The sequence below is a fragment of the Lingula anatina genome, chromosome 1, assembly GCF_051362555.1.
Source record: "Lingula anatina isolate TDL-2025a chromosome 1, LinAna3.0, whole genome shotgun sequence".
In the NCBI taxonomy this organism is placed as follows: domain Eukaryota; kingdom Metazoa; phylum Brachiopoda; class Lingulata; order Lingulida; family Lingulidae; genus Lingula; species Lingula anatina.
In genome coordinates, this window is record NC_141767.1 from 20,280,979 (window position 1) to 20,300,688 (window position 19,710).

At 34.3% G+C, this 19,710-nt stretch overlaps 1 protein-coding gene across 6 annotated transcripts in view; it reads right to left on the reverse strand.

Moving 5' to 3' along the window:
• Positions 1-19,710, reverse strand: part of LOC106179295 (suppressor of lurcher protein 1-like) — a 56,930-nt gene that overhangs the window by 10,199 nt on the left and 27,021 nt on the right. For 5 of the 6 annotated variants that reach the window (XM_013562853.2, XM_013562872.2, XM_087000349.1 and 2 more), the window contains 6 exons: positions 17,775-17,850; positions 12,085-12,265; positions 11,410-11,633; positions 10,450-10,660; positions 9,975-10,201; positions 7,266-7,304 (listed from right to left, as the gene is read on the reverse strand). In XM_013562853.2, coding sequence (XP_013418307.2) covers positions 7,266-7,304; positions 9,975-10,201; positions 10,450-10,660; positions 11,410-11,633; positions 12,085-12,265; positions 17,775-17,850 — 958 coding nt within the window. Of the gene's footprint in view, positions 1-7,265; positions 7,305-9,974; positions 10,202-10,449; positions 10,661-11,409; positions 11,634-12,084; positions 12,266-12,948; positions 14,001-17,774; positions 17,851-19,710 lie in introns of those variants that run through there. The other variant, XM_087000351.1, reaches the window with a different exon arrangement.

Here is a 19,710-nt window from a genome sequence, read left to right on the forward strand (position 1 = left end):
CAATATTTCACCCACTGTACTTTAAAGCATGTAATATATGTGGGATCTAACAATAGTATTGGGGAAGCATGCATATGAACAACAAAAACCAGAGTACATATTATTTAAAGTGTATATACAGACATGCTTGATGTATTTGCATATATATATATATATACTGTACCCACCACGATTTTTCCCGTCTTGACTAAAATCTTGGCTTAGACAGCCAGAACATTGAAGAAGCAAGAATAAAACCAGTGTTGAGTATCTCCACATCTTCAATACCATGAATCCAACTCTTCTCTCAGGCTTAAGAATATGGATCTTTTCAGCGGATCCTTTTTTTTTTTTTCAATATAGAGTGAGTCTTCTTGCAACTAACTCCCTAATGGTTTGAAATTATAATACAATTTCTAGTTTCTTATCTCTGAGAGTGTCATCTGTACCATGTGAATAGATGTTGCTGATCGAATCAGGAAATATTTCCAGGCAGATTCTGTTGTCTGTCTTCTCAGAAGTTTAATAGTCCAATTGCTTCAAAGTCCAATCTTCCAACTCAAATCTGAATGGCTACATACCGTTACTTTAACTAGTTGTCATGGAAATGAAGAAGGGAACGCAACAAAACAATTGGATTTCTCCCGACACAAGTGGCAAACTCAACCGGCCTACCAGCCTCTGGAGTCTAGCGGTGACTATTAGTGAATTATTCCAAAGAAAAGCTCGTCTCAGCTACAATAATTGTAACGTCATCACAGATTTATATCTTGCTATGCTTCCAATCAACATTGAGATGGCTGCATGGATATTACCCTAAATCAAGTCCTACTAATTTAATTTTCCCCAAACTGAACAGATTAATCTTGTCTTCTTTCAACTGCAAAAGGTCACACAATGTTTCCTCACAATTCCGATATCTATTTTTCTAATCTCAAGTAATACATAATGTCCTGAACCCAACTTGACATCCATTTCAATCACTACCCTTAGAACCCCAAAATACTACATCCCTTGAGAGCCTCTAGAGATGTGAAGGCCTAATCAAATATTTGACAGAGATTATGCATTTAGTCACTTTGAAAGCAAAAAGACAGCTTTTGGCTCCCTTTTTGAAAAGCAAATCCCTCACATTTGACCCTCGATTAGACCTTGGACATAATAACGAACATGTCCAAGATTAGACCATTTGCCTAGACATGCTAAAACAATCACAAAGGATTTGAATAAAATTTGCCCCAATAACTATACTCTGTGCATGAGTTAACTTAGAAGGTAAAATTAATCTAGACACTAACCAAGTTTGCAAATGTGCAGACTAATTAGGAACCTAGGAAGGAGAGGTTTATTACAGATTTTGCATCAAAGATAGAGTGATTGCTTACAATTTTAAAAGCATTTATGAATCACCAAATTCCTTACAAAGTAGTTTTTGTTTTTGAAAATAGAATATTCATTTTTGTTGGAATTCAGTTATTACCGTTTTAAATCTACCATTTTACAGTTCCATATAATATGAAACATTTACCAATAATGAGCTGAGAAGGGCAAACATTTCATACATATCATCATTTTTATGTAACAGCTGATAGAGGCCATCAATTCATAGTTGTTTTTTTCTATTGAACACTATAATGATCCTTCATTTCTATCATTACAGATCGATTAGCAATCATTGATCTAAAATTCTTTTTGGGAACACCACAAGATCCAACCACTCGGCTCTAATCTTCTTGGACGTCAGCAAATATGATTCATTACTCACAACTGAGATATCCTTCTGATCAATTTTTACTCATTCAATTTTACTGCTTCTTCACATAGACTGGGGATAATTTTGGATATTAACAAGATTGATGAGGATAAGCAAGAGATGCATTGACTAATCCATGACCCTAAGAACCTACAGGCACTCCAAAAAATAAAATAAATAAATAAATAAATAAATAAATAAATAAATAAATAAATAAATAAATAAATAAATAAATAATGAATTCTGAAAAGGAGTAGCCAATCAAGCACAAAATTTCATTCTATATATTTGATATTTTTGATGGTCAAATCAGAAGAGTACAGTATGCAGCTCATTATATCGATGGTGAATATTCAGTACTTTTCTTTTCATTTTCAAAAGCAGTGTGCAATTAGTAAAAGTAGTCAGGTCATTTAAAACACTTTACACTTTCACATTGATGGGAAGTGAAGTGACCAAGGATCATAATTATTATTTTTATTTCTGTTTATTTATTATTATTATTTTTTGGTTTGAGACATCTTAATCATGGGCAGGGGCATAGCTTAAAGCTGATTTTCCATGGTTCTCTAAAAGCTTTTTTTACCATCTGTATTCAACTACTGAAAAACAAACTGGCATTTTTTTTTCTACAACCGGTGTAAGCATCACCCCATTTGAGAAAATGAAAATGCTTTTTAGTAGTTGTATTCATTCCCTTTTTCTGTAAAAAAATTATACTTTCTAATTGTATAAATTGACTTATACTGTCTGGAAAATCTCACAAGGACACTTTTGAACAGACAATTTAATTGTCATATAAAGGTTGCCCTTTTTTCTCCAAAGCAATAAGTTCTATTGTTATTGATGTAGACCAATGGAATACAGTAAGTGCTACATTTTTTTAATGTCAGATCAGGTGAATGGGCTTATTCTATCTATCTTTATCTATCATTTTTTTTTCAAATTTTACTTCAGTAAAAAAGGATGGCCTATTATTCTGCACTATCATTTTATGAAAAAATAATCTCGATTTGTATGAGGAAGAATCTTTCCAGAACCTAAAGTGAAAATGGCTTTGCTCTATAGCATGGAGACAGTCACATACCGGGTATGTAGCTCAAGGGAAAATCCAATATCCAGTAGACTTTTTAAATGATGATGATGATGATGATGATGTGACACACAATACAGATATTATTCTGTAATTGTCAGTTACCAAGAGAGCAGACATAATGTTTAAAAATTAATACTCAATGGCGAATCTGCTATATTTCTCAACATTTCCAAGGGGACAGGAAAACTGTTGAAAGACATGGAGTCACTTAAAGAAAGTAAAAACACAAAAATGACTTGGTCATTTTCTTATCATACATGTGCTCAGTTATAATGGAGCTGGGACTTTAGACTTGGAAATATTGAGCACAGATCATACAAGATAAAGGAATTTGATCAGTTTTAAAATTAAACCTGCCTGTTAGAATCATTGTATAATCTAATAACTAATAAGACTCCGTTCACATGAAAAGTCTATTTTCTAAAAATCTATTTTCTATTCGCGGTATCTTGCGATCACTCCGAGCGCAGCCAAGAATTAATTACAGCTTTGGAAGTAACTGGCTCGCGGTGGCAGTAATTACGCCACGGGGTATTCAGGGCACAGACCGTGATCACAAGATACCACGAATAGAAAATAGATTTTTAGAAAATAGATTTTTCATGTGAACGAAGCCTTAGATTTTTTCTACTTCCATAACAAGCAAGTATAAAATAAATTTACCAAATAAGTTAAATGTTTGAAGATAAGAATTGCCCTTCTCTGGTTTGGTAAAACAAAATTTAGCGAAATCTCTGAGTGCAATTAAAGCAGTCTTAAAAAGCATTTTCTGGATGCAGGAATTACATTAATGGAAAAATGCTAGATTAAGCTATACAGTAAGTGTTTCATCAGCCCTTTTAGAAAATAAAGAGATTAAGAGGTTTAACGAGGCTGAATGGAAAGTATTGGCAACTCTATTGCTCTAAAAGAACTGACATGAGAAAGTCCTTCCCAAAGGAATTGACTAATGCTCAGCTTCTTGTCAGGGCCCTGTTCCACACTAATGGTCCCTGTGTGAATCTCACTGATTGCTGATCTCTGAGTTTGAGGAAATCTGAGGACATATTTTGTATACATAACTAGACGTTCAAAAGAAAAGGCCTATTTTAAAAAATTGAATTTAGAACGAAATTATATATTGATGAGGATAGTACAAGAAAGTAAAGTTTAATATTTCTAATCTTTTTAATTTACTCAGACAACAGGGGTTCATCAAACAGCCAGACTATAAATGTTTAATTCTGACATTGCCTTTATTTTAGTTTCATTTACAGGCCTACCCAACTTCCAGAATCTGACACTTACCTTGAAAACGGGTAGTGTGGTCTGATATACCGGTTTATTCTGGATCCGTAGGTGCCGAGTCTGGTAGTTGGGTAGGCCTGATTTAGTACTGAACACCACAAGGAAAACTTTAAAGCTTTTGAGTCATAATTTTTATGTACTGAAGGTAAAATAATGGTGAAACGTTAAGCAATTTTTGTTGAACTGTGATGGACAGTTTTATGAAAAACGACACAACTATGGCAGATCACACACAAAATTATTCGTTGATGAAATAAAATTTCTGTACCCTCTATAATATCTGCATTGTTTAATTTAAAAGAGGCTATGTCATTGCTTACTGTTGATAATTAAAAACCTTTATGGTGTTTGTATGAAAAATATATTAAGTAGATCATTAAATTGTTTACATGCAAACTTGTTAAACCAAGCAATAAAATGAGTGGAAGGTCAATCTGAAGCCAACAGTAACATGTTGTTAGTGCATTTGCAACCTGTACAAACAAAATTGCTTAGGGGAAAAAAACTTAAATACCTCAAGCCACTGTATATTAAAACTAGAGCAGACAATACAAGAAGGAATACTCAAAGGAATCATAGTGACTCCATGCTGACATTTGGCAGTTCAAGCACAAAATATTTGGTGCACTCTCAGGAATATTGAGAACTTGAGGCCATTTTGATAATGAGAAGGATATAATTCTGCTTGCACTGTTTCCATCATGCACACTTTAGCAAGATCAATTACAGATCATCAACAGCGTTCTGCCAGAACCCTGTTGGATGTGTAATTCCCATTTGACAATCCCCATCAAACATCTTTCCAGAATCTAAAGTGAAAATGGCTTTGTGCCATAGCATGGAGAGAGTCACATGTAGCTCAGGGAAAAATCCAATATTCAGTATTCACTTTTAAAAATTACCTTAGACTTGAAGACTCAAGGTTGCCTAACTTGCGGGTCAAGGCTAAACATTTTCTGATCATTTTCAGCAAGGACCATGGTATAACAACCTCTTTGATTTAAGAACATTGACTGTATGAACAAAAGAAAATATCATCTATCCATCTACATTGTAGCATAGAAATTACCATGATCTACTTGCAACCTTATCAGCCGTTTCCAGTTGTTAGCCATCCAAGTAACAATTTCCTGTTAATCAATTCATTACAAACCAGTTGTCAAAGAAATAATGGATAACCTGCCAATCAATTTTGATCCAATGCTCCAAAGCTTGATGAAAATTTTGTAACTTATTCCCATGTCCATAGTAAATTCTGCATGCACAAACGTATCTGCTGCTTCATCACAACTTGATGCATCCTGCATCAAAGATACAGTTAACCTACCAAGGGTGAACTCTTGTCATTACATGCTTTCTTTCTGCAAAATTTCTTTCAAATTCACCACTATGACATTAGCAACAGTAGAGCAGGAGAAAAGATATTTCAAAGCCCTATCATGGCGACAAATATTTGGTTAATCTGCAGAGCCATTTCAAAGTAATGAAACTTTTGTCCTGTAAATCAAAACCCATTATGCACAGTGAGAAATTAAACAGGCACTATACTTGGTGTATGTCTAAGTGCTCTATTGGAGAAAATCTATTATTGATGGGTCTGACTGTGTCATAACTGGCTTATTCAAAGCTACACAATTTACAAGTATATCATATTCATAAAGAATTAAAAGAAACATTTATACTTTTGGCAATAACAATTAATCAAACAATGCATTATTATGCCTTCATGCTGTGAGTTGAAATAAAAGAGACATTCATTTTGAATGATGATGTTCAATGAGAAGACTATATAATATACTGCCAAGCAATCCATTGCAACTGAGGTTTCAGTAGGTCAATAACTTCGTTCAGACGAAACAGGAAATTAGTTCTGTAATTTAATTCATTAAAGAACAAATTATCGCACCTCGTATAGTTAATGCACTTGTAGAACCATGGCTGTGCTGAATGCCACAGCATGTACAGCAATTCAAAAGCTCATTTTAGCCACAAGAGAAAATATATTTACTGCCACATTAAAAAACCTGTGAGGTACCATGGTGCTTTTTCTAAATCCACCCCCAGAAATGTTTCATGAAAAGTTTCATTTTCAACTTCATGAAGAACTAATAACTGTTGGATTGCAATGGGGTATGCTAGCCCACTTGGCGCTAGATGTCGCTGTTGCACCTTCAGTCCTTAAGTGGCCATTTTGTAAATCAACACATTTGGGACTACTGGTAATTTTCATTATAAACATGCCTTAGTGTTGGTGCATACCTGAATGTCAAAATCATGCCATGAAATAATATAGCACAGGTACTGAGATTACTCATGCCACAATTTGGTGAGTTTTTGATACATCCAAAATTCAGCAAACTACCAATAAGCACCTGCATGTAGCTGTGCAATCTTTCATGGGCACATTAGGGCAAAAAAAGCCAAGATATGTAGTTACTTGGTTCACGTATCATTTTAAGTGTACTGTGTATGAAAGTGACAAAATGTCAGGGTTATCAATGAACTCAATGTACTTTCATCTTGGAAGTTCCATACCCTTGATCTTGCTAATATTTGTTCTCTATTGGTAATAGCTTGTGTGTAACTATAAAAAAGATAATAAAAGGTGCCCTTTTTAAAAAACCTCAAAACTATTTTTCAACTAAGGCAGTAATTACCCCTCTTAAAAACCAAAAAGTCTAAAAGGTGTGTTTAAAAACTCATTGTTATATTTGTTTCTCTGTAATCAGTCATGAAAAATCTAGGTATAAATTTGTTTTAAAGCAGAAAATTTTGGTAACATTGGTCATTATTATTTCTTTGTGAATTAGAAAGATGACGATTTGAACTTTCCTCACTAAGTTTTATCTCTTAGTAAAACACCATGGATCCTTACAAATTTAGCATTTTTTACATAGTGACATGAAGCAAAAAGGCACATTGTAAATTTATGGTTATCTCTCACAAATATTGAACACTTCATTCATCAAGACAATGACACCTTTACAATTTTTTATTTAATAAATACTTTTTGGCACAAACAGAAATACAATTTTGGACCTGTAAAAATACCCCTTAACTTCTAAAGTATTACAACTGTAACATTATTTTAGGAATGTTCATATGAATTTTGTTTAAATTTTGTGAGTAATTACCACACAAAAGACTTACCAGAGGTGGTGCTACCAGGCTGTGTATTAGTAGACAGATCTAAAGTAGAAAAAAAAAAAAGAAAATAACAAAACATAAAATCGATACCAAATAATTAAAACAATTGTGTGAGAAATACTTTAAAACATATACAAAAAATGTGATGGAATCAAAATTTAAGAAAGGGTTTATGTGAGAAAAATTAAGGAAATTGTCAAACATGGGGAAATTTTAGAGTTAAAGGGATAACAACTCTGCACATGAGATTTATATTTCACAATAAATACATTGTAAACAACTCATAGAAACATAATATATTCTATTTTACCACAAAAAGGGCATTTATAGCAATTATTCTGAAATGCTTGCCATCCAACCATGTCACCTCCATTATGGCTACCCTCTGTAATAATCACTCTAGAGAAACTTTTTGGAAAAAAAAACAGGGACTAGCTACCTTTGATTGTAGGAATGGATTAATTAACCATTGGTTAGTATGGGAAAATTGTCATTTACCCCAGGAAAATTCTTTTTTTTTTTTTTGGCCAAAATAAACAGTTGTTATCCTTTTTATAAACATGTATATACCAGTATAACAACTGTATAAATTGTTACGAAAATTAAGGGTCAGATACATCATTCATCTACACAGGAAATGGACAGACAGTGGTCTGCTAGTGTAGCCAGACATCTTTGACCAAGCTCTTTCATTATAATTTTGTTAACTTCAGTCATCTTCTTATCTGTAATTAAGACCATTTACCATACCTCTAGCACATTGTTCAAGTAGGCTGTATAACATGTATGTGTATTCTCTGTGAAGGAGGACTGGACCAAGCCATCCCAGGCATGCAGCTGGTTAAACTGCTGGATGCTCCCAGATCTTACCCAGGAATTAAGTATATATGTTATGATTTAAAACGTGTACTTGTTCCTCAGATACTGATCATGGTGGATTGATCCCCAAACCAAGGACATCTTCAACGTCCTTGCCCAAACCAACCATGACATTTACGCAGCAGCAAACACCACGCCAAGGGATGGGGGTGGAGGTCAGCTTCGCATCCACAGACCCCCCCCTTCAAATAATCCTGGATCTGGCCCTGCTCTGCATCCACTTTTGCATGCACTTTTTGTCTAAGGTATTCATTTACATATTCATTTGTGTGCCTGTCTAAATAATAAAAGAAAAAAATTTGAAAAGACTATAAATCTTATCAAAACCCTGACAAGTATTCCCAACCAGTGCACTAAGGCAATCTAGAAGATTGATGAAAATGTGTTTTGAGGTTTCAATTTTGACTCAAAACAATGGGTTCATGGGGTCAATTGCAACTGTCTATAGGCTAAATAAATGTATCTACAGAAGCCCAATATGTACAAATGACCCTTAAGGCAGCAGTGGTTGTCTCTAAGGCCCTAGCATCACTGTTTCAGCTCGATAAACCCATGTCTGCTGATTTAAAAGCATGTACAGGAATATAAAAAATTCAGAACAGCATACATTTATATTGGTTCTCTCTGTTAAAGCAAGATTTAGCAATCCCACAAAGTAAGAATGAAGCCATGTTCAGAAGAATTTATATAGATATATAAAGCATGACTTCAGGAAATAGAAGCTTGATTAAAACCTATCAATAGGCAACTCTTCTACAATCCGACCCCGAGTCAAGGGGTCACGACAGTGAAAGGTGGACGGGATAACAATGGGATAATACAGGTGATTGCAATCAATTGCAAGCAACTGTCGGCTGAAGTATGGTCCCAAGGTTTTTTAATGTCCTTAATTTGGCATCAGCACATGTAATTCATCTAATCTTGAAAATACCAAGGATTTTAACAGGTGTTAGAAACTTTCTTTACACAAATCTTGGAAATTCATGAATTTTGGAAATTAAAAGCAATATAACAGTATTGAATACTGGACTGTTTTCACTGTTATCTGAATTGCTTGATTGGACAAAATGCAATGGTCATGAAATACATGTATTGTCTTATTTTAAGTCCATTTAGCTCTGCTGTATTTATGGCAAATGCTTATATTCATAGCTAGAAGTATGACTCAAAGGGCCATACATGGCGTGGTGTAAGGAAACCTACAGCCTCATTCCATGTCATCAATTATGTTGGTCTCAAGTGAGCTCAAGTAAGTCAGTCGTCTTGATAATTTGATTTTTTCCAATATCATGGAGAGCAAACCTATGATAACTGTCATTGCCTCAGCATTACAATTAAGCTGAGCTCTCTGAGTGTTTAAGTGAAGAAGAATAAATGTAATAATTTCTTCAAAACAAGGTTACAATCATGTATGCATGTTAGAATGCTTTACTGAAGAATGTATCTAACAAACATATGGGCTGTTAAAATGCTGTAGAGAAGAACACACATATGCAAACACACACACACACACACACACACACACACACACACACACGTGAATTGTTAATTTTTTTAATTTGTTAATTTTTTTACCAAATCTATCATGAGCATATCTTTGGAACATGTCCGTGAAAATTGTTTGTTCAAGGTTCAAAAGAAGAATAGTATACATTCAGTGCAAAAAATGTATGCAAAAATGTAATATCAACATTTTTACTTCAAAATAAATAGCTATATTATGTCCATTATCCGATCACACAGGTGTACCTTTTGTACAATTAGTACCCCAAACAGGTAAACAGGCAAAAAATTCTTGAATAAAAATGGTTGATAATTAACAGAAGTCCTCACCTGTGTCAGTTGAAGGAGTAGTAGTGTTTTCCCTAGGCAAGAATTCAAAATGAGCAGTAAAGCCCTTCTTGGGTTGAAAGCCACTTGAATTGAAATGCACATACATATCCTGTAAACTTGACTCAAACTCAATATTGTTGCCATCATTGCAAAGTTCTTTAATCACAGAACTCTGTTTATTTGGTCCATCGTGGATGATTATTTTATCATTTTGCCCCACATGACAACTGAAAAAGACAATAAAGGTACACCAATTGATGCTGCTAGAATGTTTTATGCAGAAATTCAGTTCTCAGGAAACCCACAGTTAATAACATTCATTTAACTTCTGCAAAGATTGTTTGATATTGATAAAGAAACATCTTACAATACATTTGGATATTACAATGTAACCCACTGCATGTAGTACAATTTAAAGTTTAAAATAATTACATACATCTTAAGACAAAAAAGTAATTCTACTAAGTTTACATACCTTCCTGGGGCATGGCCCAACTGAATGTTCTTAAATTTTATATGTACTCGTTCTCCCGGTGTTCCACGAAAAACATAATGGCACTGGGTTTTACTTTTATAGTTTTGTGGATATCCTTGAGAGAAAAATTTTCCAGTTTTTGTGACAGTGCTATTACATATGTATCGGCACTCTAGACCTATTACTTTCATGCAGTCTTGTTTATACTGGTCTGAAAATAAACAATAAAGACTTTTCTCACATTTAAAAAGAATTTTAAAAAATTTAAAAAGAAAAGACTCATACACACAATATGGTGTGCTTAGGCCACCAGTGTGCCGTCCTCACTGAAGCCTGTGTTCCCCATGATAAAACAACAAATGAGAAATGGACAAATCATTAAGATTTGTGATGACTTTGGAAATTGTAGTCTCAGTTCAAAGTCACAGTAAGTGGGTAACTGTTGTAAAGTACTCCACTAAATTGATTTTGATAATGCTTTTACCTTTATGGCAAAAAATCAGCTTCCCCATATATATTTTCTCAAAACACTGCATCCAAATGCACTAAATTTTCAAATCACTTCTCAAATTTCAGTCATCCTTACTGAAAATCTGAACTTTTCTTAACCTTGATATCTCAAACTTCAATGAACTCTTTGTGATGGTCTATTTTAAAGTTATATTTGTATTACTTTCATTCCAAAAATTTGCCCCTTTTACTTTGGGGATTCAGCGTGTAGCCAGCAATTTCAAAGGAGGTCTTTTTCTAAAGCAGTTGATCTTTTTACTGCATAGCCTCATATTTGTAGCATAATTTGAAACAATTTTAATTCAGAGCATATCTTCTCTCTAACAAAACAGTGTTTCAATAGTACCCTTGAATCCCCCATGCCTACTGTTCTGGAATTCTGGAACTCACATGCAGATACAAAGGCAAAAGATGAAGCTTGAAGTACTAAACTGTCTTACACCTACTCACCTGCTGCCAAGAATCTAAAACGTCCCCGAAATCCCACATTTTTTTGGGCACCATTCCCTGAATGAAATTCCATCATAATAATCCTTCCTGATGAATAGTAGTCTTTCTGTATCATAGTCATATTTCCACATATTACAGACGTAAATTCAGTGCGTTCATTTACCTCTGGTCTATCCAGATCAAGATATAAACGAAGATAATCAGCTGTTTCCCCATCTAAACACCTGAAAATAATTAGGCAAGACTTTTCATACAAAATAATTTTTTGTCAAAGTTGCAACTGATTACATGGTTATTAGTGAGTGAAAATAAACATCTAGTTGTGCATGGAATTTGGAGATGTTTTGATGTTTCATTTTTTCAGAGTTCCAGTATATTACATAGTATAGTACCTTCCTAGCAGTGTGTGTGTGTGCATGCATACGTGCCTGCATGTGCATGTGTTCACAAGCACATGTTGCCCAGGGCTGTAGCAATAGTCTGTAGGTTCAATAGTCCAAAGGTTCATTGGTCCGAATGTTCACTATAGAACCTTCGGACCAGTGAACCTTCGGACTATCGAGATGCCCCCTGTTGGCTCATATATTTAAGAATACACCCATGTTTCATAATCTATAACATATTGTCAGTCTTTGAAAAAAATCAAACAATCCTTTGAAAATTTTATTTACTTACTTGTTTGGTGACTTTGTGCGAATGTCAAAGACCCGGAATGATATTTCTACTATTTCATCCACTTCTCCTTTAAATGTGTACAAAATGCAATTAAGGTTGGGTGGATAATTGTCTGGATAGTTTGGAGAATGGAATTCTCCTTCAGATCTATGTTGGCTGTCATACGTCACACAACTGCAACCTGAAAATTGAAAGAGATCCTTATAGCAATGTCTGGCACAACCCAGCACAATGCAATGTCACAACCATTGCAATCATTTGCATGTAGGCATAGAAGTGATGTTCATTCTGCCTGCCTTTCCCTGAACAACAGACCTTGGAGCCTTATTGCTAAAAGAAAATTATTTGTGAACAATTTAAATAAATAAGAAATTTGGAAAAATAATAAGATTCACTGGGAAGAGAAAACAAAAAGGATAGATGACCAAAACTATACATCTTGATGTATGACCACACACACACACACACACACACACGCACACATGCACACACTCACACAATAACTTTGAAAATAAATAGTCTAAAAAATTGGGCACAGAGTAATAAAATCTTTTTTTAATTGAAAATGTGTCCTGGTGCATTTTGACCAAGAAATCAAAATATTTAATTATATATATATATGGCTATATAAACTACTTATTAACAACTTGTCTTAATATGTGATTCTAAACATGTAAACAAACTTATATGATGATAGATATGTATGCATACTTACTTGATCATTGCCTGTGGAAAACAAATATATATATATATATATGATAATACAGTAATATCACAGTATATTTCTACTGGGGTTACCAACACAACAATGTTACCTTACCCTATACTAGCAGCTGATATAGAGCTTGCTAGTAATTGGTTTACCTTTGACGATATGATATGTGCTTGTGTATGCTACACACTTCTCCTGTGCTGCAGCAGAAAAGATAAACAAATCCACAGTGACAACAAACTTAACAATAAAAGAATTCTTAGAATTGGTTTATAACGTTAATGAGTTCTTCACTTTTGTGTTTTTATTGAAGGCCTTTTATTTTCAGTAGGTTTTTCTTTTGACTTAAAAAACACATTTACCTTTCATTTTAGCCTTTAGCCAAACTAACTTAATTTAAAGTTACTAATGGACATTGTGACAGACTAAACTTTTAACAACTGTAAAAGTCAGTCTGTGGTCAAAGCAAATGCTTATGGCAAAAGAATTCAAATAAAATGTTCATATATAAAAAGGAAAAAAAAACATCCCATTTCTCCATTCTTGTTGCACTTGCGTGTCAAAATATCACCATTAAGATTGCCACTTATTACAGTTTTAAATTATAACAGTAGGCATTTTTTATAATAATGTGTTAAAAAGCATACACATTCTTTACTGAGCAGCATCTATAACACATATATAATCTGCTTAAGTGCCAGTCAACCTAGGAGAAACTTGACACAGCATTTTCAATTGTAAGAAATTGCCAAGATAATTGGACTTCTTGACAATAATTAAATTCTAGTCTCAGGAATAGTTATAAGATAACAGATGCCCAGGCCCTCCTTAAAACCACAAAGCAACTGGAGTATCCTACAAACTACGAACATTTGAAGATGGCTGGCCCACCAAATGGTCCCCAAAGTTGCTTATATTGATCATTGCAAAGCCATGGCTCACAAACATGCGATTATGTACTTGTGTCAAAACTTAATAGCCTGTAATACAAATCAAGTTAATAACCTGACTCCTACTGTTATGACTGGGCCAGTGGAGATATGTAATTTTGAAAATGTGTACAATTTAGGATCTGCTGATGGAAGATCAATTTTTTATCAGGCACGGGTAGTCAAACAAACACAGCATTGCTGATTGAAAAGTGACTGGCAGAATAAAAGTGTGAAAAAAAAATTAAAAAGTGCAAACTAAAGTAAAAAACCTATTGTAACTAGAGGATCAGAGAGGCGATACCGCCTCCGAATATTGTACCACCAGCTGGGGTTAGCGCGATCGTATAGACCCCCACACACACAAAAAAGGGACACCACCACCAGTCTTGTGCTTGACAAGCTGTAAAAAATGCAATCAACAAGAATTCTCAAAATATGCAAAAAAAATATATAACTAAAAATGGTACAATCAAAGTTCAGTTCATAGTAAGGTAGGTCAAAGGTCAATTTCAAAACACAGTAAATTTCCAGTATATGACTTCCTATTCAAGTTCAATAGCAACTATGGACCTATCTCTGCCAGTTTTGGAGATAAAAGGGAACCAAAATTTGTAAACTTCAATTCATGATAAAAAGTAGGTCAAACAAATTTCAAGGTCACACTTAGTTTGCCAGTATATGACTTCCTATTCAAATTCAATAGTAACTATGGGCGTATCTTATCAGTTTTGGAAATAAAAGGGAACCAAAATTTGCAAAATTCAATTCATGATGAAAAGTAGGTCAAAGGTTAATTTCAAGGTCACATTTAGATTGTCAGTATATGACTTCCTGTTCAAGTTCAATAGTAACTATGGACCTATCTCTGCTAGTTTTGGAGATAAAAGGGAACAAAATTTGCAAAGTTCAGATCATGGTTAAAAGTAGGTCAAAGGTCAATTTCAAGGTCACAGTAAATTGCCTCGTTTGACTTTCTTTTCAAGTTCAATAGTAACCATAGACCTATCTCTGCCAGTTTTGGAGATAAAAGGGAACAAAATTTGCAAAGTTCAGTTTATGGTGTAAAGTAGGTCAAAGGTCAATTTCAAGGTCACATTTAGATTGCCAATATATGACTTCCTATTCAAGTTCAATAGTAACTATGGACCTATCTCTGCCGGTTTTGGAGATAAAAGGGAACCAAAATTTGTAAACTTTATTTCATGATGAAAAGTAGGTCAAAGGTCAATTTCAAGGTCACACTTAGATTGCCTCGTATGACTTTCTATTCAAATTCAATAGTAACTATGGGCGTATCTCTGCCAGTTTTGAAAATAAAAGCATTAAAAAATTGCAAAGTTCAGTTTATGGTGTAAAGTAGGTCAAAGGTCAATTTTAAGGTCACATTTAGATTGCCAGTATATGACTTCCTATTCAAGTTCAATAGTAACTATGGACCTATCTCTGTTAGTTTTGGAGATAAAAAGGAACAAAATTTGTAAACTTCATATCATGATGAAAAGTAGGTCAAAGGTCAATTTCAAGGTCACAGTAAATTGCCTCGTATGACTTTCTATTCAAATTCAATAGTAACTATGGGCGTATCTCTGCCAGTTTTGAAAATAAAAGCATTAAAAATTTGCAAAGTTCAGTTTATGGTGTAAAGTAGGTCAAAGGTCAATTTCAAGGTCACATTTAGATTGCCAGTATATAACTTCCTATTCAAGATCAATAGTAACTATGGACCTATCTCTGCCAGTTTTGGAGATAAAAGGGAACCAAAATTTGCAAAATTCAATTCATGATGAAAAGTAGGTCAAAGGTTAATTTCAAGGTCACATTTAGATTGCCAGTATATGACTTCCTATTCAAGTTCAATAGTAACTATGGACCTATCTCTGCCAGTTTTGGAGATAAAAGGGAACCAAAATTTGCAAAGTTCAATTCATGATGAAAAGTAGGTCAAAGGTCAATTTCAAGGTCACACTTAGATTGCCAGTATAATTATGATTTCCTATTCAAGTTCAATAGTAACCATGGACCTATCTCTGCCAGTTTTGGAGATATAAGGGACTAAATGTTATAATTTTGGAGTTACAATAATGTGCCATAAATTTCGTACAGAAAAAATTAATTAAAATAAAGAAAAGGTCATTTTGGCCAAAATTCTTGAAATGGGAGGTGCTCTGAAGTTCCAGATATTCAAATTTGATGAAATAATGTCATTTGTGATCACAGGTTGTCTGCCTCGCCAAGCCTTATGTTTTATTTTTCGGGAGTTCAAAATTTATTATCCATTACCGTACTGCACATTTTGCTTTCACCACCAATATGTACTTTTTGATACAGCGTAACTCGAAAACCGTATGGAATACAAAAAAATGGAGACCACTTCCAGTGTTGGGCTTTACATGCTGTACAAAATGCAAAAAAGAATGGGTCTCTAGCACTAACGGTTCCTGAATTAGAGACAGTTTTCAGTTTCGGTATCTTATGGCCGCTACTCCCGTGAAAATGCACCGATTGACCCCAAATTCACAGAGATGAAAGATGACCCAAAGGGTAACACTTTCCAGTAATATTATTGGTTAAGTCTGTGTAGTGTCTGAATAACAGCGCAAAAAAAAATTTTTTCGTAAAAAATTTCATTTTTTTGAAAATTTTGGCCCGTTTGACCTTGAAATAAAGGTCAAAGGTCAAATCCAAGGGCATATTTTAAATCTACACATATGACTTTTGGAAAGCCGTCTGTACAAATTTTTCCCATAATTCCTTCCGTAGGGTAGATAATTAGCATTTAATTTTGCCATTTTTGGACAAGGGTGCATTGCAATGAGTGCCACACCTAGACCCCAATACCGACAAAGCCCAAATTTTACGTGGAACGAGTTGAGATTATAGGTGACCTAAATCCAAGAGATGGGTACGCTGGCCCTAGTAGTCTAGGAGGAGAAGCGGTAACGGTGACTTGGCGGCGGAGCCGCAGGGGCGAGCGGAGCCGCAGGAGCCGGCGGAGCCGGCGGAACATACGGGTCGGGACTAAAACCATGTGTACCGCCAGCGCCTACGCTGGTGGTACAATAATTTTTAAAGAAAGATAAACAGAAGTGAGAATGAAGAGATAAGCTCATATCGAACAGAATCAGGAAATAAAGGATGACAGTAGTGACCAGTAAAAACTCTGAGTAAGGCCTGCCTCATCTGAACTGCCTACTTCTATTAACTGAACTGCCTAATTCCTTGAAACCAAGTTGAAGCTTAGTTTTATAATATGTCCACAAATCAGCACACATTAAATGAAATTACCATACTTGAAAAATGGTTTAGAAAAAAGCCGACAAAGTGCTAAATTGCTGTAATTTTCAGAAACTGGTACATGCCTTATAAATGGATTAGATGTTTACTAACACTACCCACAGATCTTTTAGCACTAACACCCACATTAACCACATGACCCACAAATTAACCAACACTACCAGAGTGGATGAATGTTAGTGCTAGAAATCTTTCTAGTAGTGGTAAATACTTTTACGGTGTGTTGGTTAATTTGTGGGTTATGTAGTTAATATGGGCATTAGTGCTAAAAGATCTGTGGGCAGTGTTAGTAAAAGCCTTATCCATTTATAAGGCCTGTGGTGTCTTTTTTCCAATGAGTATCTGGACATTTGAAACAATGATTAAATCATAAACCACTCAAGGACTCTTCTCATTTATTGTGAATCACCTTTGTTCCCTTCCCTGTGCTAATCTATTGTTGATAACATGCTCAGCATGATAAACAATTATGGACTTACTCATTTTAGACAGTATCAACTGTCATGCACTGAGAAAAATCAAGGGATAAATAAGACTGGCATCATATTCAAAATTCTAAAACCCATGCTGAGTGATATCAAGAGTGCATGATAATTGCTGCATTGAGTTTAATATGGAATTTCACTAAAAGTTTCACATTCTTGAACAGTGATGATTAAAAGTGTGTGGCACAGGCATGCATGTGTGTGCATTTGTGCATTTCAGAGGTGCGTTTGCACGCATATGAGTGGAGAAGGTATAGATATACTGACCTGGCCAGATGGTTGCATAGCTGAGGATAAAAGACAATTCCAGACATAGAATTAGCAGGATGGCATGGAGACACATCTGAAACAAGACATATAAAAAGGTAAAACAATCAGCACCACTTCTGAGCTGCCATTTACTCCTGTTCTTGAATAGCAACATTTAGAATTTGAATCAGTGAAAGATGAAATTTGAAATTATAATTTAATCTGCAGTATAAATTATCAACTTCAAATCCATAAATCACAGTTAAGTGAAAATGGTTAAGTAAAAACATTGCTGAAATAAAGCAGCTGTAGTTCAAATTTAAAAAAAACATCTATGAATAAAATGTTCCAAAAAATTAGATAATGAAAAATAAACTTAGTCTTATAAAAATATCTTGATTTACTCCCATGTTCTTAAAATAAATACACCTAGATTTTAAACATAAAGTTCAAAAGTATAATTCTGGCTATTATGGCATTATTGTTAAATAAATGTTTGAGAGCAACAAATAAGGGCTCATGACCATTCAAACCACAGTCCATGTAAATCAATCCATGGGGACTCTTGGTCAGTGCAATTAGTTTAACAAATAAACATGACCAGTCTTGTTTCCAGTGTACTCATATAATCACCAGCTTTTCTGTGTTCTACGCAGTGCCAGGAGGAGGCACGTTAATCTGTTAAACTGTTTGCATTCAGCGAGAGTCCCTTGGGAGTTGTATCAATCTACATAGAACAACAGTTTCACTGGGAATGAGCCCTAAGGAATTAGATATATACATAATTGGCACTCAATCCCAATATCTACTTTGTGAACTTTTTGTTTTTTGAAACATTCCTAAAGGGAACACTTGAGGATTGACCATAATACAAATCTCTGAAATAAATTATTAAGCAATAAGTGCTGAACATTTCCAAGAAGACAGATAAGTGCATTATCTGGAAGAATAAAAAAGGTTAATGCCTTCAGGCTAGACAATGTCCCTGTGCTTATAAGGCTCTCGAGTTTCATTCAGCACATATGAGCACATGTACAGCAAACAGATACCTTGTTTCAGCTACATTCGCTGAAACATTTAAAAGTCAAAGTGACTCCCTAAAATGTACATAAGGGTACTAGTATAGCAGACAATTTTCTCTGATTTATAGATATCAATCATAGCACAATTTTTGCTGGCCATGATGCAGAGAGCTCTATCCAGAAGTCAAAAAAAAATTTTTTTTTTTTGATAAAATTGATTACAGTCTGTGACAAATGTGGTAGTGAATGGTGGAAAATTTGGCACTGATCACCTTCAAAGCTCTGGTGCTGTTTTTGCTCAAATTCTAAGAAATCAAATTCTAGGAATTTGACAACAAGAAGGTTCTAAACATAGAATGCAAGCTATAAGCTCTTAAGAAGTATTATCCTTATGGTATGTTAAATACAAAATCTATAATTTCTACTTGTAAAATAGTTGCGCCAACTTGTCTGTCATTAAAGATATAGCAAGTGCAATGGTTAAGTCACCATTTAAGTACTATACTTAAATCTGTTAGCCCCCCTAAAAATCAATGCATGCTAACTGCCTTAATAGGATTTCTTACACAAATATTTGATAAGGGATTATTTAAAGGCTACATTTCATTGTAAGATTGATGAGTGAATCAAAGGTACCAAAAATAAAGTGTACAAATTGCATTATAGGATTGTTCTTATAATTCAAACAAGAACTGAGCTGAACTTACTTCTGTATTCCATTAATATATGGGTTTTTTATTGGCTAAGTACCAAGTACAGCATTTCGAATATGATTAACTAATGTATAAATCTCAATGACAAGAAATTTTCTTTTGGTATAATTTTGATTGCACACAGGAAGAAAAGTACTTTTACTATCCTGGCCAAAATGAGAGTCGAGATATACCCGAAATAAGATTTTGCAGAATTTGAAGGATGGGAAAAGAAATAAT